The sequence below is a fragment of the Myxine glutinosa genome, chromosome 12, assembly GCF_964187855.1.
Source record: "Myxine glutinosa chromosome 12, kmMyxGlut1.1, whole genome shotgun sequence".
Lineage (NCBI taxonomy): Eukaryota > Metazoa > Chordata > Myxini > Myxiniformes > Myxinidae > Myxine > Myxine glutinosa.
Window position 1 is genome coordinate 86,117,040 of NC_136272.1, and position 22,956 is coordinate 86,139,995.

The following is a 22,956-nucleotide window of genomic DNA, read 5'->3' on the forward strand; positions in this document are numbered from 1 at the left end:
TTTTCATCACAGAAAAGAGATGGGCCAAATATTCGGATCAAAATAGTTAAATGAGACAGACAGTACCTGCTCCTTGAGCTCGTTCAGCTGAGTCGACAGGTAACATACCACACTCATAGTGGACTCCAGCTTTTCCTGGAGGTTGTGCAGTTCGTTCGTCTCACCGTCCGCTTGTCCGCTTACCAACGACATGGCTCGCATTCGTGGAAACCAATCCAAGTTGCTATCCTGTAGGAACACCGCTTGAAACAACTTTCCAGTGGAAATTCGAATACTTCCTTAAAAGGCACTTGATGTAATGCTGAGAGATTGGGTTGCGACACTTCAGGGCTGTCCAGAATTATACAAATGATGCTCTCACTTAACATGAGAGTGGTTGTCAAAGCAGCATAATAACACACTTTGTAAATTTATCCACTATCCTTAAATTGCACATCACATGGCAACCCAAGAGTCAAACTGTGGCCCGAGCTTGCCATATAATAATTAATCTCGAGGCACAATAGTCAGGGCAGGCACTTACCGCGATCATTTTTGCCACGTAGCTCTCTGGACCCGTGTATTCCGTGGGGTCCTTCACACGGATGAGCACGATGAAGAAGAGGTAGTTCCACATGTTGTGGTCCTTGCGGATGTGCTCCTCAAATGTCACGGTTTTGTTGTCAAACTTGTCCCGCTCAAGGCCTAACGATTGAGACAGGTGATTAACTTCATAGCATAGGCAAAGGATGACTGCAATTGGCATTTTTATTCTCTTGGTCAACTCTTGTTTTCTCTTTATCTGCATCAACTTGGTACAATTTTACACACTTTCAATATCATACTTATGCCAAGGATACACAGATATTCACCACCCATGCTGTACCAAAGTTTGTTCACGGCATTAATTTTTTTTTGCCCCTTTGAGGGTCTACGGGGGTGGGGGGTTGCCCCCCAAAATAGGTATTTGTTTTCTTCTCGGAGACTACACACACAAATTCGATGAAACTTGCCCGCAACCTTCACCACCAGTGAGGTACCAAAGGAAGTTCATGGAATTACAGAAATCTGCCCCTTTAGTCTAGGGGGTGGGGGACGGGGGTGGTGGGGTTGCCCCCCAAAATTGGTATTTTTTTCCATTGTTTGTTTAAAGTCCTATGATTATGTTAGTATGGTTCTACAAGCTGCCCTGTGTTCTCGAAACCATTCAAATTGGTTTAAAATACCCTTAGTCGGTGCAGTATACTGTTTATTCTACCAGGTGAGCTCCGGGGGCATTGCCCCGATGTTTTATATTGCAGGCATCTGCAACTCACCGCAGGTGAGTTCAATTCCAAAGTAAAGGAGAATCACCAGTTTGAAATATAATTTCTAACAACTTCTAAAAGGTGCCAATAATTGTCTGGGCCATTTTTGAATTTTTGTGTGGAATAAGCTAAGATTTAGTAATTTTTTCACCTTTTTTTTGTTTTGTTCCACTGCAAACCAAAGAAATACATGTGTGGATACCAAAATATTTTTTTCTTTCAATAGTTTTCTGGAAGAAATGGTGCATTATTTGAAAAAAGTGCAAGGGTGCCAATAGTTTTGGCCACGAGTGTACAAAAGCCCTTATTTAAATTTTGCTTTTATCATAATCATTAGAGGGTTTAAAATCGAGCCTTCACTCAACTAGTCTACAAAACTACAAAACAAACTGTGGAAGCATCCTTGAGCAGAGCTTCAGAGGGGGGAAAATAATTGAGTCAAGTTGTGTTGAACCATCGTTTTCCTGGGGGCTTCTCGATCAAAATATTAGGAGAGAATACCAACTGTCACCAACATTGAATACTAACAATCGACCATCTGCACAGCACGAGATTAAGCAAAGTCACAACAAATCATCTGGAGTGAGCCAGTACCACAGATGAAGCATGTTGTCTTCAGGGTCTCCTCTTTCTTTTGCTTCTCGCTTCGCAGATCAGCAAAAGTATCGATGATCACGCCAAAGATTAGGTTAAGCACAATGATAATGACGACGAAGTAGAACAGCAGGTCATATATTATGCGTCCGGCGAAAAGAGGCTCCTGGAAGGCAGAATGGGAAAAAAGTACAAATGTAAGGAAAAGGCAGTTGGACATGAAATGTTGAATGGATGGAAAAGTGTGCGCTAACTGTACGAGTGCGACAGGAGTAGAAAGAAAGTGAAGATGAATGAGGAAAGTTAACGGCATGAGGACTTCGAGTGGTGGAAGCAACAAGTATAAAACAGAAGAGTTAATATTGATACCAACATAATATATTTATATATCTATAAGAGTGAGAAAATGAAGACCACAGGAGATTTCTCTGTGCACTCCCTTTACAGATAAGCAACAGTAACTAAACCCTGAGATCCGACCATTGGGTATGTACTCAAACCAGCAGGAGTGAGGATATCAAAGATTTATGGGATCACAAGAAACAGGACCACATGCCTCCTTCGATGGTTTGCGAAGAACATCACCCACGCCGCCACCATTACGCAGGCCGTGATTGAGCACAGTCACAATGCACATGATAAGTGTGTCACATGACCGCTCACCTTCATCATCTCCACTCTCACTGGCCAGGACATCCACCTTGTCTGATGATGGCATTCAAGGGTAGTGTATCGTATGTAGAAGCGGAGGGTCAATACATGACTGGAGACATTCACAAATGATCTTGAACAGAAACATATTTTAACATTTAAGAATCATATTTCCTCACAATGAGAATATCGAAGTAAAGCAATAAAAACAAGAAACCATCTGAAAATGCGGAGCCCGTCCACGTCCATTTGTATTCAGACGTCTTCTTCTTCCATATGCTCAAAATAACAGAAACAGTTTTTAAAAAATACAAAATGAAAATTGATGATTTATGCAGCCTTGACCTTTAAGCTTTTGATCGAAAAAAAAAATCAGCTTCTCGCTTTTGATTGGTGAACCAATTCTGTGACCACTATTCAAATTATCTAAATTTCAGGTCAATCGGATGAAAATTGACAATTCTATGTGACTCTGACCTTTGACCTTTTGACCAAATTATTATTTTGCCTTCTCCATATCATAATAAAGCTTTGTCAAAAATTTGTGACAAAACTCAAATAGTACATTTAAATTTCAGGTCAATTTGATGATTTTATGTGACACTGACCTTTAACCTTTTGACAAAGTTATTGATTTGCCTTCTCCATATTATCAAAATACAACTTTGGTGAAACTTTAACAATAGCTCAAATGGTAAAAAAGTCACGGCCAGGAAACAAACAAACAAACAAACAAACAAACAAACAAACAAACAAACAAACAAACAAACACACACACACACACACACACACACACACACACACACACACACACACACACACACACACACACACACACACACACACACACACACACACACACACACACACACACACACACACACACACACACACACACACACACACACACACACACACACACACACACACACACACACACACACACACACACACACACACACACACACACACACACACACACACACACACACACACACACAATTACAAAACCCCATCTCCTTCTGTACAGGGATGGGCGGGTAATTACATAGAAAGAAATTCTGTGCATGGGAATGCACATACAGTGTGTGTGTATACATGTACACAGTGTGCGTATACAGTAATATGAAAACATGCAGGGAATAGTTGAATCTGCAGTACCGGGCTCATCTAAAGGAGAGAAAACCTGGCGTGATGTAGAAGAGCAGTTTTCCTCGGAGCAAGCACCAGAGAGTACCATGTTGTGGAATGCAGAGCCTGAAAGCACGGAGTAAATGTAAAAACAACCCAAAAACATAAACCTCCAGCAACTTTGGTGTGGAGGGCTTGAAAAAAAATACAATGGAGGAGAATGATAAAATTCAACAAATATTAACAACAGAATATTTGGTTAGTTTGTTCTCATTTCTGTACATTTTTTTGTTTGTTTGTTTTTTTGTATACTGAATCGAGGCTCGTGAAAGAGCTGACATTTACTTCACAAACAAATCAACCAGACAAACAAAATATATAAAAAGAGGGAGCGGAAGACAAGAGAAGGGGAAGCACACAAACACTTGAGAGCACACAACATTTAAGAGCAGGGAGATGTGTGGGAGGGAGAGGGCTTGGGGGGAGGAGGCGTGGGAACGGGGGAGGAGGGGGGGTGGGAGAAGTATAAAACACAAGGACACCGAGGACTTCCAGGACAGAAGTTGGTATTTCAAAAAAGTGGAATTGGGGTGAAATTAGCGGGGATAGAAAAGATCAAGGTTTTGGATGGGGGAAGATAAGAGATGGTGGTGAACAGCTGTTTTAAAGACCTGGAGGGTGGAGTGGGATTGAAGAGAGTGAGGGAGTTTGTTCCAGAGGCGGGAGAAAAGAGGAATGAAGGAGTGAAGGTGAGCAGATAGTCTTGATTTTGGCAGTTTAACCATAAGAGGGTTGCAGGCAGATCTTGTGCGACCTGTAGGAATATTTGCTGGACAGAGCCCAGAGAGAGCTGGGGGGGCAAGGCCAGAGAGGAGTCGGTAGAAGACGGAAAGACCACCAACCTGCCTGCGGTGAGTGAGTGAGAGGCCCTTGGAGTTAGCTTCATCGCGGGAGATTCCAATGATTCTGAATGCTTTGGTTTCAACAGCGTGAAGACGAGCTAGGTGTGAGGCAGGAGCACCAGCCCAGAGGGGAGAGCAGTATTCCATTGAGCTGTGGATGAAAGCCTTGTATGTGGTGAGGAGCTCAGGTGTGCCAAGGAAGGACTTTGCACGACGGAGGATGCCCAGTCGGCGACTGGCTTTGGAGGCCAGATTTGAAATGTGGTTTTCCCAGGAAAGATCATGGCAGATAGTGAGACCCAAAAGCCTGAGTGACAGAACTTCTTGGAGAGGATTATTCAGAAAGTGGATGGGAGGGTTGTCCAGTCGGTCTTTTCGGAGAGACATCGTAAGAGTGTGAGATTTGTCAGGATTGAAAGACATGTTCCACTTGTATGCCCAGTCTGTGATTTTGTCCAGGTCTGCAGAGAGTGAGGAGGCTGCAGACTGCCGATCTGAGGGATGAAGAATGGAGCGACAGAGAGTAGAGTCATCAGCAAAGAGATAGAGAGGATTTTCAAGAGAGTCAGAGAGATCATTGATGAAGACCAAAAAAAGCACAGGGCCCAGAACACTGCCTTGGGGAACTCCAGCCTGAACAGGAAGAGGAGATGAGAGAAACCCATTCAGGGCCACATGTTGACTACGACTAGAGAGGAAGTCCGCCAGCCATGCGTGGAGATTTCCATGGATACCAAAAGAGGAGAGTTTGGTGAGCAGAGCGGGGTGCCAGACCGTATCGAAGGCACGTGATATGTCAAGGGAGACAGCTCTAATTTCCTGTTTGGCATTGAGTGGAGTGACCAGGTCTGAAACCAAATTGATGATCAGAGATCAAGCCATTGGAGAAGAGGAAAGATTTCATATCCGAAGCAATGATGGATTCAATGACTTTGCTGATAATTGGGAGCAGGCTGATTGGTCTGTAGTTGCAAGGATCTGTTTTTGCACCTTTTTTGTGTAAAGCGGAAATGTTGGCTGATTTCCAAGCTGATGGCAGATGACCTTGAGCAAAAGAGAGGGTGAAGAGAACAGAGAGAGGGTGTGAAAGAGCAGCAGAGGAAGATTTTAGGACCCGTGGGCTGATGCCGTCAGATCCAGTTGCAGAATCAGAGTCGAGGGTTGACAGAAACTTTTCCACCTTGTCAGGAGGAAAGGACACAGAGTCCAGGAGCAGCTGGGTATGACTGGGTATGGTGGGTACAGAGAGGGATGGGTTTGGGACACAAGATTTAGAGGCAAACAGAGTTGAGGCATTCAGCTTTTTCACGTGCGGAGTCAAAGGTGTGGCCGTTTGAGGTGAGGGAGGGGATGGAGGGGGAACAAACACCAGAAACAGATTTGACCAGATGCCACCAGGATTTGGAAGAGGGAGACAGATAAGAGAGTTCTGTCCTGAGAACGGAGAGATATTGTTTCCTGGCTCTCCTGAGGGTGGACACACACTTGTTTCGGGCTTTGTGAAAGGAAATGAGATTTCCTTCCATTGGATTTGCTCTCCAGGAGACGAAAGCAAGTTGTTTCTGGGCAATAGCCTCGCCACAGGATTCCGTGTACCATGGACGGGAGGAATGGTATTACAACTGAAGACGAGATGGGATAAATCTGTGCATGAGAGAGAGCAATTTACTTTGGAAGAATTCCCAGGATGAGTTAATGTCAGAGGCGGTAGAGATGGGAGACCAGTCCAGATGATTGATGGCTGCTTGAAGACCGTGCCAGTTGGCCTGAGTGAAATGCCAGACTCGTCGACGCTGTGGAGGCTCTCTGAGAATGGTCAGAGAGATGTCCACTTTAACAAGCACATGATCAGATGAGCCGATTGGAGCAGAAGAAGAGCAGCAGACATTTTCAGGGAAGTTAGTCATAACCAAGTCCAGAAGAGAAGATGCTCCGTTGACTGAGATCCGGGTCTGGAAATTGACAGATTGTGTCAGTCCCAGTGAGTCACAGAAGTCCTTTGCTGAAGAGCCATGGCTGGTGAGAGTGGTACACACACCCAGCCAACTGGCATGGTGACGATTTAAATCACCACATATGAGGAAGAGAGAGTTGGGATGGGTAGATAGAAGTTGGTCCATATTATCAGATAGCGAGATGTAGATGGAGTCATCACTGTTTGGTGGACGGTACAACGGGAAGCCATAGCCAAAGGTATTCCTGGGGGTGAGGTGGAGAGAGCGCAGTGCAGGGCGAGTGAGGAAGAGAGTTTTTTTTATAAAGATAGCAACCCCCCCCCCTCCAGGACGAGGCTCAGGTCTATCATACCGGAGGAGGGAGTAACCTGGGGGAGATACCAAGGAATCAGAGACATCATGAAGGAGGAAAGTTTCTGTTAAGCAGATCACGTCTGGTTTATCAGAAGCAACCTGTATGGAGAGATCAGTGAAGTTTGAGCGAAGGCCCCGGATGTTTGAGGTCCATACTGTTAAAGAAGAGGAAGGGGGAGCATCGGATACAGAACAGGGGGGGGGGGGGGGGAGCGGTAGGGTAAGATGTGGAAGAGGAGGAAGAGGTAGGGAGAGCTGTTGAAGGTGTGTCAGAGATTTCACAATAGCTTGGAGAAAGGGAAGAATGGGGCAGACAAAAGGTTTGATGGTGATTGGGTGAGGCGCAGTAAGGTGTTATTTGACGAGGGGGAAGAGTGAGGCAGAAGGTTGAGGGAGATGAAGGTGAAAGTTGGAAGGGGGAAGAAGCGGGCAGGACGCTTTGAGGAGGAGGGGTGAGAGGGGAGTCTAGGAGGGGAGGAGTGAGTGAGCATGCAGTCCAAGTCAGGAATATAAATGCTTAGGCCTTAGAGTCTCCACAGCAAAACCTTAACCCAAACTCCTGACATTTGCCTTTACAAAGAGGATGTGAAAAGAAAGGGAATGTCTCTTCAGTGGCAACTTCCGCTGGGTGGGCAAGTACCAAAACAAAACCATGAATAGATTGTGCTTGACAAGCAACTGACAGGAAGTGAAAAATGAAATAAAACAAAATCCTTTTGTTCACAAGAAGTGGTCACTTTCCAGGAAGAGAAATCGTTTAACACATTTCTTGCACACTTTCACGTGACTATTATCTTTCATTTGTCCATTTTGTCCAATAACATGCATTTAAATGGTTAAAGGAAGGGACAGACATTTGGATTACACCTCGTATCATTTCAGGAGAAGGATGTACGTGTAAAGTGTCGGCCTACCAATAGATGGCAGCTCAGAAGGCTGAAGCCGATCAACCTCAAGGATGAAGTCGTCCTTCAGGAAAAGGAAACCCACAATGGAGAAGAGATAAACAAGGATGAGGCCCAGCACAGCGGTCAGCAATATGGATCGACCATTTCGAGTCACGCTTTTTATGACGTTGAGCAGGGTCTCCTCGCGGTATACCACATCGAAAAGCTTGGGCAGACACAGGGTGAAGCAAGGATAGATCAGATCCACTTTAATCATCTATCTATAATTCCAGTAATCTCTGTGTGTCTGTCTGTGTGTCTGTGTGTCTGTGTGTCTGTGTGTCTGTGTGTCTGTGTGTTTGTCTGTGACCGCTGTTTCTCGACAACCACGGGTCCGATATACTTGAAACTTGCCAGGTATATTGCTGGGGACCCGAGGATGTGCCTTTTCAAGGTTTGAAATTAATCGGACAAGTACCTACCGAGCTATGTCCAAAAAACGCTTCAACCAATCAGAGAGCAGCGAGCTATCACGTGTGCCGAACCGTTAATGCAATGCAAGCGTTAATGCGTTAATGCAAGGCTTTTCTTTTTTTCCCTCTTCTCTTTCTACTTTTCCTTGCGATTAAATTGCAAACAGCCAAAATACGTTGGCGCTAATTGAATAATTGGCCATTAACACTAAAATAATCGTAACTGCGATATGCCAACTTCCGGACAGTGCAGCCTTCCCTGTTGTTGTTGTTTGCAGCAGCTGTTTGCAGCAAGGCAAGGCTTTTCTTTTTTTCCCTCTTCTCTTTCTACTTTGCCTTGCGATTAAATTGCAAACAGCCAAAATACGTTGGCGCTAATTGAATAATTGGGCATTATGTTTTACAACTAATAAAAACGAATTTGCGATTCATTCGCTTTCCTGCGCGTTTGTGTACGCGATGGCGATTTCTTTACCAAACTCCGGAAGCCGTTCGCTTTGGACCGAACCATTGCATGTAAATAGAGGGGGGGGATTGTCACCACTCGCAAGCCGTTCGCTTTGGACCAAACCATTTCATGTAAATAGGGGGGGGGATATAATTTTAGATATATATATAGTACGGGCATGCCCTAGTTCTATTAATGGGAGGTAAACAAGTGTGGAGCAATTTCAGAGAAAGACACTACTTCAGGAAGAGTGCATCAAATTGCAGGTGTTCTACTCCAATACAACAGCAACATTTAATGTCACTCGAAGATGAGACCCGTCGCTTCGTTCATTGGATTATCAATGTTATAGATGGAGATAGATGAAGGTATGCTTTCAAAGGCGGTGTATAATCAGAAATACTGTTTGATAGGGCCATATATTGCTGTTAAATGAATAAAATGGAAATGATAAAAGAAAAAAGTATTGGATATAATAAGCGCCTTCTGAATCCAATCGATGAGAAACGAGATTGAATGAGAGTCGCCATTATTATTGCAAGTGAAGAAGAAGATGAAGGAGAAAGATTTTGTTTGAATGGAAATTGAAACTGGCCAATCTATCGTCACCTAACTCGACTACGTCATACTGTTTGCAGATTCCCTAACATCTGATTGATAACACTACCGAATAATGTGTTGAGGGTACCGTTATTGCTTGATTAGGTCAATTACTGATGGCCAGATGCACGGACACGTGTATACCCTGACCGAGCTCCTTATATATATATATATATATATATATATATATATATATATATATATATATACATATATATATATATATATATACATATATATATATATATATATACATATATATATATATATATATATATATATACATATATATATATATATATATACATATATACATATATATATATATATATACATATATACACATATACACATATATACATATATACATATATACACATATATACATATATATATATATATACATATATACACATATATATACATATATATATATATACATATATATACATATATATATATATACATATATATACATATATATATATATACATATATATATATATATATACATATATATACATATATATATATATACATATATATATATATATATATATATATATATATATATATATATATATATATATATATATATATAGACGGCATTTAATATGGAATATTTTTGTTGTGGGGGTGAACTTACTTTTCAAGATGTCCTAGAACCAAAAGTTCATTGGAATTATGTTGAAATTATTCTAGATTTTGTTAATGTGACCTTTAAAGGAAACAAAAACCACATTTGACATTTCGAAACAAATAAATTGATCCTTGAAAGTGATGTAAACTGATATCGAACTCAATTCATGGACAGTACTGTGTTAAACTTCTGTACGTTTTCCAGAAGTATCTCTTTATTTTGCACATTAGCCAAAATTGTTTTTTACAAAAACAAAACTTAAATTACGACTGGGATTACGGACAGTAAAATTACAGTTCAGTACTTCGTGTAACTCCCACGAGCATTCAGGAGAGCACGTACACATTGAGGCATGCTGTTCACGAGATTTGCCAAGGTTTGGACAGGAATCGCTTGCCATGCAGTGACAATAGCCTGCTGCAATTCACGCACAGAGGTCGGCTGCTGGTCCAAGTGGTCGATTTGACGTGTTAATTCTGCCCACAAGTTCTCTTTCGGATTCATATCCGGGGACATGGCAGGCCACTCCATATGCTCTACACCACGGTCAGCAAGAAAGTGTTGGATCATGCAAGCACGATGAGGCCGTGCATTGTCATCTTGGAAGACAAAGTTTCCTCGAAAGGCTGCACGAGCAAATGGAAGCAATGTTTCTTCCAGAATGGCCCTGTACTTGAACTGGTTCAGGTTTCCATTCAGAACAACCAGGTCAGTTTTGCCCCCCGCATGAAAAGCAGCCCAAACGGTCACCCCACCACCTCCAGCTTGGACTCTTGGCACGATACAGTCTTTGTTGTCAGCTTCATGCACTTGTCTGCGCACTCGGACGCGGCCATCTTGACGATAGACCAGAAATCTAGACTCGTCACTGAAGATCACGTGATTCCAGTGTCCTGGCTGCCATTGACAGTGCTCTCTGGCCCACTGCAATCGGCGCTAGCGGTGTTGTCTGGTCAGGCGTGGCTTTCTCAGGGGACGCCTGGCACGATAGCCTGCTTGAACCAGTCGTTGGTTGACTGGCCTTCTGGATACAGGCACATTTGTTAGTTGCTGCCATTCAGCCCTAAGCCGATTAGCTGACTTGGTACGGCCATTGCGGACTAACCGGTGCAGCTAGCGATCATCCCTCCTTGTGGTTCTGCGGGGACGTCCTTGCCTCGGTATTGGAGTAGGGACACCCCTCTGAGCATTTCGTTTCAGGATCTTTGACACCTGACCTTGAGTGATGCCATACTGCCGAGCAATAGCACGCTCTTTCATGCCGTAATTTCGTAAAGCCACCACTCCATGACAAACAGCATTGTCGAGTTGACGGACCATCTCCAGAGGAAGCGGCAATAACTTTTGGAGACGTGCAGCAGTTGTTTTCCACTAATACAGAACGCAACAACCCTTGTATACCCGACTGTGAAGCCAATCGTCAAATGCACCTGTCCGTACATTTTGCCATGCCACCTGTGATATAATCCTGTTGTTGACTTCTTGCTGCGACAGACAATCAGTGACATGGTTCTTTCAACAAATAAATCACCAAAGTGTAAAAGAAACTCACCAGATTGATATACTGAGTTAAGAAAGTAAACCCAAGTCAAGAAAAAAAAAATATTCCATATTAAATGCCAAGTCTGCATATTAGATTGGAAGTCATGGACAGGTGAATGCACCAAACTGTTATGTCCTGCAAACCTATGGTGTATCCAAAAATCGCAGCGATGCAGATAATAGTAAATAAGCAAACAGATGGCACGAGTCTTACCAGCAAACTGTAAAAGAACTCGTGAACACAAAGGCCTAGAACACAGGTCATGAGGTACACAATGTGGTACAAGAACTCCACATCTGTCAGGATGGCCCGGGAACCGAGCACAAAGATTCCCCTGTTTCCCGCAAAGCTCACTAAAAACACGAGTTTGTTGAACACCTGGGGAAAAGGAAAAGGTAGGCAATGGTTCAAAAAGTACGACAACATTCCTACATCTTTGCTGCACGAGCAACGACATCGATATTTGCGGTAAAGGACCAAGTCAGGCCAATGGCCCAATGCCCACACGCAAGTTCTCACACCAATAAAATCCTTTTTCTTTGACTCTACATATTCATCCATGTATTTATTCTCGTACCATCCAACTGCCAGGACCGATATAAGTATGCAAGGCCCCATTACAGTTAAACTTCTCCAACTTCAAGTGTAGTTATGAAGTCAAAGTCAAACAAAATCGGATGGAACAGTTCATGACTTTAAATGGTCATTTGAGTTTTGAAATACAAAATGTTAATTGTATGGATAATACAACAAACAAGGTTAAGGGAAAACAATTTTCATTGGCTGTCTGAAAAATACTGATTGTAAATGATACTGATACCTAAAACAAAGGAAAGAGTTAATTTGGTGAGCCCAAAGGAAATATAAAATGAATAGTCCCAAGCGGGACAGACACTCGCGTCCCGATGGAGGGCGGTCGTAGTTGGGGTGTATTCAGTGATAAAGTTGATTTTCAGTTTGATTCGATGGAAAATTAGGGGCCCGTGGTGGCTGAAAGGCCTAATAACATGATTGTAGTGAACCCTATGTAGGATGAACGGGTCCTGAATTTATGAAAAAAGTTCCATTAGGTTTTGCCCAGTGAAAGTACCCTTAAATCCTTTTATACCCTAAAACAGGGTCTAGAAGGGTCGAAGAGACCTAAAGGGTGTCAGGGTCAAAAGTGTTTAAAATGTCGAAAGATTATGAAAAGGTCTAAAAGGGTTTAAAGGGTCATAAGGGGTCTAAAGGTCTTGGGGTCTGAAGGGTATATGCCAAAAGTAGATAGAGTCTAACCTGTCAAAATGGCCTAAAAAGGGGTATAAAGAAGGTCAATGTCGAATGGCATCTAAAGGGTCTTAAAAGGCCTAAGGGGTTTAAAGGGTCTAAAGGGTCAATAGATCAAAGCAGTCGAACGAGTTAAGTGCCTAAAGGAGTCTTAATAGTCTTCAGGGGTCTAATAGCCTTTTTAAACCACCTGTGACCGAGTGATGATGAATTGGTGATGAATTGCGAAAAATGATGGGAATAGAGCCTGTGATTGATGCTGTGAAGAGGAACAGGTTGAGATGGTTTGGTTATGTGTTGAGGAAGGATGAACGTGACTGGTTGAGAAGAGTGATGGAAATGAATGTAGAAGGAAGTAGAGGACGGGAAGACCGAGAAAGACTTGGCGAAAGATGGTGGAAGAAGAAATGCGGGCAAGGGGGTTAACAAGGAGAGATGCAAAAAATAGGGCAAAATGGAGAAGATTGTCATGGGGACCGCAAGGCTAACCCCCGCTCTAGCAGGGAAAATGGCCTTTAAAATGCATGTTGTTGTTGTTGTTGTTGTTGTTGTTGTGACCGAGTAATCAGTGGAAGTTTTCACAACCTGTGACTGGGGGGTCACTTGTCCAGGGTTGGTTCCTAGCCATGGTTCATCACTTGTTGTGGCTTGACTAACGCTTTGCCAAAAGGATTGGCTCAACCACAACCACCACCACCACCACCACCAATGTTACATCTCTTCCAAGAGATAATTAATTGAAGCTTTAAAAGGCGATTAAAGATTAATTGCAGTCCTTAAAAATCGATGTATCCATGCACACAAGATTCTAATAGTACACGTAGCCAAATTATAAAAAGAAACCACATAAATATTTCAAATGACTATGGCGGCGTTTCTGGAGATTATCAAAGAGCAGGGTAATGAGGACTGCGTGGTGAAATCTCCTTACATTGGCTGTGCCCAGAAGTAATAATGAGATTCCAAGCCCAAATGAGATCATGGAAATGAAGATTGAAGGTAATAAGATGTAACGGATGGCTTTGGCACCAGAAAGCGTCACAAGACCCGCCGATCCTGCGAGCAACATCACCCAAAGCAGGACAGACATGGGGGCATCCACAGACCCTGTTGGATGAGAAAGAGAAAGGTCACAGAGGTCATAAAAGTCGATAAAATGTGCATGAAGAACCTCTCTGGAGACACACAATCATTAATTTAGGACACATATGACGAGGATCATGGGGGAAACGATAATAAAAACAAAGATCAATAAGACTACATACAGGAATGTCCATTGTCCATAAGAAGTGAAAAAAGGTGGTGGTGCACTGGATTTGTACCAGGCCTGATTTTAAAGGGTCGTATTAAATCATAGTAAAATTATTTTAAAGGGGAGATCATAAACAAAGCGAGACGTCATGTGCTGAATCATGATGGCGTAGAATGTTCAACAGAATGTAAATTATTTGGATCAAAATTGACAAGTAGTCAACATTGACCATTCTAGCAAACCTTCTGCAAGAAAAACAAAGCAACCCAATATATACAAGAAGAAAAAGACATAAAATGTCATAGCCCCCATGGTTTTAGCAAATTTGCTGTCTGGAATTTGAACAAAATCTGACCATATACTGTATGATGGAGAAATGATTGGGGACACGTTTAACTAATGGAATCGCCACCAGTCGGCCATCTTGGATCTGATCTTGGGGAAAAAAAAATGACGAGCATATGTAAACCATCATTCATTATCTGTTTGCCAAGTTGTAACAAGATCGGGTAAATGCATGTCCGAGAAATAGTTGAGGCCATGTTCAACATCGGTTTTTTGTTGTTGTTTTTTTACAAAAAAAATGGCCACGAGTCGGCCATCTTTGATTGCATCGTGAAACAAAATGATGTGCATATGTATAACATCATGTATTGTCTTTCTGCTAAGCATGAACAAAATCGGTCAATACATGTCTGAGATATGGTTGCGGACGCATGCACAGATGGACAAACGGACAAGACCCAATCCATAAGCCCCCATTTCAGACTAAGTACATTGGGGGCATACAAGTAAAGAAAAGTTTCCTAAAAACACTTTAGGAGAGCTAAAATGTGTCGTGGACATGGAAAAGGCTATGTGGATGGAATCGATACAGAATGGATGAGTGAGCATCCCAATAAATAACAGATGTAACAAAAGCATCAGAAACGCTAAATGAAGAGGTAACACAATGTTGATAACCTTACAGAACGAGGCAGTGTCCAAGGGGTAGAAAAAGGCCACGAGGATGTTGATGAGAACCGCCAGATGAAACGAGATGCTGCTCCAAAGGGTCATGTTTTTGGCACATTGATAGAGCCATTTCTTATCTGTCAGAGTAAAATTACAGGTCTATTCATGACACATAAGAATGAGATCAAAGTTTCATTCCTTGCCTTAACCCATGGTCAGCAGGTGTGCCACCAGTTGACATGATGGTCGAGTTTTAATGAGAAGGAAATTAGAATTTAACTGACTTCTTGATGAAGGTAAATAACTACCAAGCAACCCTAATGAATGATCGTTTTAAGGCCATTTTCCCCGCTAGAGCGTGGGTTAGCCTTGCTGGCCCCATGACAATCATGGTTCCCTGTTTGAGGCAATGTTTTTATGGCCGGATGCCCTTCCTGACGCCAACCCTTAGTCACCTCTTACGATGCGCAGGGATACGGTGTACCTATTCTAAACCGGGGTACACACCGGCATCATTCATCCCAGCAAGCTGGTACTCAATTTGCCGACCTCGGAAGGATGACAGGCTGAGTCAACCCCCCTGGTGTTAATTTAGCGATCGACCGGGATTCGAACCCAGGATCCTAGGATCCCAAGCCGGCACCCTAAACACTAAGAGAACACATGTGTAAAAATGACTTGTTGGAAACATTAGACTTCTCAAACAACCAAAGTTGCACAGGAAAAACACAATAGGGTATTCATGAAATTGTTGGGACACCAAACATAAAAGGAGTCTTACCGCCAAACAACAGGCCAAAAGTCGTTTATGGCTGGCCCCAAATATGCAAACTAGCTGAAGCACTAAGAACACCCCAACCTTAGCCCTCCTCCACCCTCCAAATATTCTTGAGAAATGTATTTTTAAGAACATTTACCCTTCTCACCCCTCCCCAATTGGGACAGAAGTATAACTCCCTTTATTGTATCGTGCCCATCCCAACTCACTCTTCCTAATCTTGGTACCGCTTCATCCAATCACGGAAATGCAGCAAAGGACATCTGAGTCCATGTTCCTGATCCAACCTGTGAGCATTGACCTGGATTTCTTGCCAATGTCTCCCTTCTAGACACGGTAATGACCAATCTTCCTGCTAATGTCTCCTGTTCTTCCATTGGTCCAATTGGTTCATCCAACAATATGCTTGTGAGAGTCAACATCTCCATGGATTTATCTACAGAGCTGCCTTAATGTTGGCGAGTCCGGCAGTTCACTCAGACTGACCCGGCAGAGAATGTAATCTGCCATCACACTCCAGGGCTGGTCTTCGATCAGCAACATCTCGAAATTCTTCCATAAAAACCTGCTCTACCTGATACAGAGTTATCCCATTTAATCTGCAGTTATCCCACCAATCCTTACACCCATGGTACACAGTATGCTGTGGTGAGGCAGTTGCTTTGAAACTTACTTTCTCCTCCGGAAACCAAATTTGACTGAAGGCCACCTCAGATCGTTCCACAAAGGCCACAACTGTGTACCCACTCTGAGGAGAGCCAGATAAACAACATCTGAGCCAATCTCAGACTGAACTTTCAAACTTGCCTCACTCCTCAAAGACCTGATGGCACCTTGTCAAGTCTGTCTCTGGTGAATGCTCCCCTTCATCCCTTCCCTTCCCTTACTTCAAAATGGCACCAGTCAACTCTGCTCATGAGAAGGCCTTATGTCTCAATTTTGTGTTGCTTCTTTATTTCGTGCATAACCAACCCCTCACTCCATGTACTCACAACTATCCTCCCACACCCAACTACTCATAAACACTGCCTTTCTCACCTCAGAAGGTGGAGAAGTTTATGGCAATCCTCCACTCTGATTCCGCAACCGGTATGGACGGCTTCATCTCACGTGTCCTAAAAACCTTCTCTGCTCCTTTTGCACACACTCTTTCTCCTCTATTCACTCTATAATTTGCCCCGCTACCCCACTGTCAATTTAAGCTTGCTCTTCCATGAGCCTCACTCTTGGAGAGAGAGCGAGAGAGAGCGAGAGAGCGTGAGAGAGAGAGAGAGAGAGCGAGAGAGAGCGAGAGAGAGCGAGAGAGAGAGAGAGCGAGAGAGAGAGAGCGAGAGAGAGAGAGAGAGAGAGAGAGCGAGAGAGAGAGCGAGAGAGAGAGAGAGAGAGAGAGCGCGAGAGAGAGAGAGAGAGAGAGAGCGAGAGAGAGCGAGAGAGAGAGCGCGAGAGAGAGAGAGCGAGAGAGAGCGCGAGAGAGAGAGAGAGAGAGAGAAAGAGAGCGCGAGAGAGCACGAGAGAGCGTGAGAGAGAGAGAGAGCGAGAGAGAGAGAGAGAGAGAAATCGAGTTCCTCTCAACTGCAGGCCGAATAACTTCCAATTATAAACAAAATCATGGAATCCTTCCTCAAAGTAATCAAATCTTTCCTTTTTTCCAATGGCCTCATTCTCAGGCCATCAGTTTGGATTCAGACTGGGTCATTCTTTCCCTCCAAACTCTGTCTATGGCATCCAAGGCCAACTCAACACTTGGGTTACTGACTTACTCTACTCTATTAGTCAATACACGGCTCTCAACGGGATCCTCTTCCTGCCAAAGCTAAAGTGCCCCAACATAGTATTGGACCCAATCCTATTCCTATTCTTATTCTTCATCAACGATCTTTCAGACTCTCTGGAATGTCCTAATCTCTTTGCTGATGATTCCACTCTCTGCCGTGACATCTCTCATCCTTCAGATAAGCATGCAGCAACCTCTTCCCTCTCTCCAGAAGTTCATAGAGTCATGAGCTGGTCAAACACTTGGAATATGTCTTTTAATCCTGATAAATGTCACACAGAGGACCATTTGGCAAATCCTCCCATTTACTTCCTTAAAACAAACCTCAAACACTTTAAAGTTTTAAAACTTAAAAATTAAAAATCCGATTTTAAACTTTAAACTTTAAAATTAAAGTAAATAATTAAGTTTTTTTTTTTTTTTTTTTTTTTTTTTTGTATACTGAATCGAGGCTCGTGAAAGAGCTGACATTTACTTCACAAACAAATCAACCAGACAAACAAAATATATAAAAAGAGGGAGCGGAAGACAAGAGAATGGGAAGCACGCAAACACTTGAGAGCACACAACATTTAAGAGCAGGGAGATGTGTGGGAGGGAGAGGGCTTGGGGGGAGGAGGCGTGGGAAGGGGGGGGGATTTAAGTATGTTTAAGTTTAATAATTTTATTTAATTTAATTAATTTAAGTTTTAATAATAATTAATTTAATAATTTAATTTAATTTAAATTAATTAATTTAAATTTTAATTTAAATTTAAATTAAATTATTAAATTTAAATTAAATTTAAATTAATTTAAATTAATTAATTTAATTTAAAATTTAATAATTTAAATAATTTAATTTAATAATAATAATTTAATAATAATAATAATAATTTAAGTTTAATAATAATTTAAGTTTAAGGGGATATTAATTTAAGTATGAAAGTAATTTAAAGGATTTAAATTAAAGTTTTAAAATTTAAACTTTTTCCTGAAGGGAAATTCAGTCCCTCAAACATTTGGCTATGAGAATAGGCCACGATTTGTCTTGAGCAAACCATACATCAAAGTTTGCCTTCAAAGCAAGCTACCGACTGGTCATCCTCTGTCGTGCCAAATCTTTACCAATTACTTCAAAAACGGTAGGTGCTGCATCTTTACTTGAAGTTGACAATGCTAATGCAGGCTTTGGTGTCCCAAATGACTTCGTCCTCCATTGAAGGTCCTTGTGAGGGAACTTGAATTATTATTATTAATTATTATTATTATTATTATTATAACTTAGGGACTGGTTAAACAAAAGCAACCCAAACCCGAACCACGTCACCTCCAACCCTCAAGCACAATCTTCCCTTTTGTCCCACCGTCCACCCCGCAGCCCTCCTATGCACATGCAGTTCCCCATTGTCCCATCTGTGTTAAACAAACACTAACCCTGTAGCTGCCGTTGCCACTCCATTTCCCGATATAGCTCTTGCCATGCCTGGAAGAAGCCATTGATCTTGCTTCCCTGCTCGTCGAGCTCAGTGCTGTTGTAAACCCATGCTTTCGACTCGCTGGTAAGGTAATGGCAAATAGAAGACACCGGGAAAACGATCTGCTCCATCGTCCGGTCTGGTCGCACGATCTGTGTGCCACGGGAACAACAGCATCGTCTATGGACACATTGCCCTTTGACCGGTGGTGAAGATCACAATATCACCAACTTAAAAACACCTAATGTATACACTTCAATAACAAGTTCACTTCCACCAATTAGTTCAACGTCGCTTAGTATTTCATTTTAACTCGTATGGTGATCGTGTCGGATTTTCTTTCAAAATACCTTGTCATCAATAGTTTCCTTTGGCTTCTGAATTACAAGAGGATAAACTAAGGTTTATTATCCAATTGTATACAAGGAATAGTGCGAATACATAAATAACAAGAAAGAGCAATCAGACATTGCACACCCTCGCCCAGACGTGTTTTTAGTGGTTTTTAAGGCTTTTGCGTTGCCACATGACCGATGACACCATGTGGTTCGGGCCGAACGAGGAGAACGAACGAGAACCGAACATGTGTGACGAACCGAACCACGTGACCGATGACATCAGCATTTTTTTCCCTCCACCAATTTATCCCTAGATGACGCTCAAGAAATTTCATCTTGATTGGATGAAGTTTTATAAATTGTCAAATTATGACGTCATAATGGAGGAACCTATGACATCATCATTAACATATGTCATCCCCCATGGAGAGTTCTTTACAATGAGCCATGTCTCATTTTTGTCTATGCAATGCTTTTGGAAATATAGAGGTGCAAAGTTTTTCGGTTTTTCCAATATGGCGCCCGTACCACGTGACCTATGACGTCATAATTATCATTAACATTCTACAGGATGGGGCACACCTATGGTGAAAATTTCCTGTCAATCGGACCAACTGTTGCAGAGAAAATCATATTTATTCTGTGCGGACAAACGTACAAACAAACAAACGGACTCAAATGCAATACCCTCTCCTCCGGCGAGGGTAATTATACAGTTCAAAAGCAATCGATTGCAGTAAGACGCAAGTGACGAGTTTTCTTCTTCGAGCAGGTAGTTATCAAATGCTGGATACATTGCACAACGTGTTGCATGAAGGAGACTGCACCGATTCCCAGAGGTGGACTCATAAAAGTCATTGCATTCGGCTACAGGTTCAGTCAAGAGGCCATGAGGGGTGCATGTCCCACCTCGATCTGTGCAGTGTTGGCTGCGTAATACTCCAGTGGGTCGTCTTCGCTTTCACCTCGAATAATGTGCAGAAGTTCGTTGTTGTGCTGTGAAAGCTAAAACGCATCCAGACATGGACAGAGCAAGACCAAGCTGTTTACGCAACCATTACACAATGATATTCCATCAAAGACAGATCTTATTCTACAAAATAACATAGAAATGTGCACGTGTGACTAGAGGTGCAGGATGTCCAACAGGAAAGTGCAGAAGTAGTGTACTTGCATCTGAGCCATTGTGTCTGAGTTTGAATCCCGTCCCGATGATGAACCGTCGGATTGGTGTTTCACAGGTTGTGCGTTACGACACGGTGTGCCATCGCTCGGATAGATTTTAACCTGGGTGTCCCATCTGCTGTGATTAGTTGTGGATGTAAAGGACCCCACTGTATCTTTTCTCTTTTTTTTGGTATACAAGGTCAAGCTTTACTGGGGAGGGGTAAAGGGACTTTCAGACCATCCTGCAGAGGGGTCGGAGGGTGGCGGTTTAGACACCAACCGCAGGGTGGAAGGACAAAAAAGAGGTAGACTTGGACAAATAAGGGGGGTGGGTTAGGAATGATGGGCAGGGGAGGACGTATTTATTGGGCATCTTTTGTAAAGAGTCGGCGAGTTATCATCAGCACCCCAGAACAGATTACAAATTCAGGCCCAAATCACCTTCAGTCAAACGTCAAGCATGGCCAGGCGGTTCTTGAAAGACTCGGGCCAAAAAGTACCCTGGCGGACCCCACAAGGAGGTCGGAATAAATGTGCCATCAAATAAGTGACAGTGGTATGCCAAGTGCACAGATAGGAAAGGAGGAGGACAAATCATTCATTTGGCGTCCTTTCTGCATCGTCCGCTTGCAAGAACCACTCTCTTTCATGAAGAGAAAAACAAACGATTGTTGAAAGTTGACAGGACAGACATGTCCCACCTGGTGCGCGAGGATGTAGATGTTGTGACCGACTTCACGTGGCAGCACCGGTCCATCTCTACCCTCACCCACATGCAGATCATCTGCTTGGTAGTAAGCTTTTCGTATTACATCCACCTGCAACACACACACACAATACACATTTGCAGCTTCTCGGTACACAAAGCACTCGATCACCGATTTTAAGGAAAGGAACGTAATGGAACTCTGCAGCAAAGGCTCAGATCGAACACAATACCAGTTCTTTGGGCCGCATGTTGAAAAGAATCCTTTCGGCATTCTCACTGTCATGTCTGCTCTCCATGATTGCCAAGAGAAGTTTCGAGGCGTTGTTCTAAAACACGGACAACAAGCTTCACTCATATGAGCACGTGGATCTCCAGACACCCAGGTTAAAAATCCCAATACAGTGCTAATGAACTTATAAACCTAGAATGTTCATTAGATCCGACAAACTCTTCATCTTCTTATACGAGTCCTAAAAATATAAACAACATCACAAACATGTTTGAATTCTTCTTCTTCTTCTTTCATATGCAACATGCAGCTGATGCAATGCCCTCTGCTGGTTAGGACAGGAATTTTTAATTTGATCAATGAACAGGAGTAAATAATTAAATTGATATATGTGGGAAAATTAGACGCCCAGACCAGGAATCGAACCCAGGTCCTCTGGAAAACCGTACCATTTCTCTGCCATCCGAGCTATCTGGGTGACCCTGACTGAGCATGCAATATTCCCACACATATGATTGCCACTCTTTCCGTCAATGGTTCCGGAGCACTTCTATTCCTGGTCTGGGCATGCAATTTTCCCACTTGTATCAATTTAATTATTTAATCCTGTTCATTAATCTAATTGCTTCACTACGCCCCGAGTGATGTTTATATTAGAGGACATGGAATTTTTTTTCCCCCATTGGAGGAAGACCTCTCGTGTTCAGGCCGTTGGTGCTCCTATGGTTGACAGCGAGTGCCCCGGAAGCATTGACGGAAAGAGTGGCAATCATATGTGTGGGAAAATTCCATGCTCAGTCAGGGTCGCCCAGATAGCTCAGATGGCAGAGCACTGGTACGGATTATCAGAGGACTGTGGGTTTGATTCCTGGTCAGGGGCATGTACTTTTCCGCATATATCAATTTAATTTGAAATTTGTTCATGGTGCCAGTGATAACTCGCCTACTCTTTCGTGAAAAGATACCATGAGATGTTTAAGGTCCACCAACGAATGCTGGCAGATGTGATGCCGTTTAACGTCCATCCGAAAGACGATACACACATTGATGAATCACCCTGCTTTATACAGTTTATCGCTGGGTCGGGATTCAAACACAGGGTAGACCGCCGAGAAGCGAGTGTGCATACCTTTAGGCCATTCTGTCATCCCTTATACTTGGATTTAAGGCTTATGAGAGAAATTGTCCAAATATTAAATTAAGGACAAGGACATGGAGACATTAGTAAATGAAGATGTTACTTGGACAATGGATAAATCATTATGATCATATGAGCTATGTTCTCAGATGGAACCACCAAGCACTCCAACAGGATGTATAAACAAAGTTCAACAACAATGCCTTGAGCTGCAGGACATGGTCTGGTTGAGTCTTCGAAAGCGGGTTGACATCGTTGAGGATGAGCGCGATGATGGTGTCAATTCCATTGGACTCGTGGCTCGCAATGCAGCTCTGCAATATGGGGAAACAAACAATGGTTGCCGATCGGGAAAATAATCGTTTCGAGGAAATCTGAGCAATGTTAATAGATCGGGTGGGTGCTCAACTGCACATCTGAACGAGTCGTT

The 22,956-nt window shown here is 42.7% G+C and overlaps 1 protein-coding gene across 1 annotated transcript in view; it reads right to left on the reverse strand.

Annotated features, from left to right (window-relative positions):
* Positions 1 to 22,956, reverse strand: part of LOC137437571 (inositol 1,4,5-trisphosphate-gated calcium channel ITPR1) — a 188,895-nt gene that overhangs the window by 1,682 nt on the left and 164,257 nt on the right. Inside the window, exons 44-57 of the mRNA XM_078766065.1 lie at positions 22,730 to 22,840; positions 21,390 to 21,485; positions 21,152 to 21,268; positions 20,193 to 20,288; positions 18,905 to 19,097; positions 14,951 to 15,073; positions 13,662 to 13,837; positions 11,678 to 11,842; positions 7,788 to 7,986; positions 3,693 to 3,788; positions 2,437 to 2,585; positions 1,881 to 2,046; positions 524 to 684; positions 67 to 228 (exon numbers count right to left, since the gene is read on the reverse strand). Coding sequence (XP_078622191.1) covers positions 67 to 228; positions 524 to 684; positions 1,881 to 2,046; positions 2,437 to 2,585; positions 3,693 to 3,788; positions 7,788 to 7,986; positions 11,678 to 11,842; positions 13,662 to 13,837; positions 14,951 to 15,073; positions 18,905 to 19,097; positions 20,193 to 20,288; positions 21,152 to 21,268; positions 21,390 to 21,485; positions 22,730 to 22,840 — 2,010 coding nt within the window. The remainder of the gene's footprint in view (positions 1 to 66; positions 229 to 523; positions 685 to 1,880; positions 2,047 to 2,436; positions 2,586 to 3,692; positions 3,789 to 7,787; positions 7,987 to 11,677; positions 11,843 to 13,661; positions 13,838 to 14,950; positions 15,074 to 18,904; positions 19,098 to 20,192; positions 20,289 to 21,151; positions 21,269 to 21,389; positions 21,486 to 22,729; positions 22,841 to 22,956) is intronic.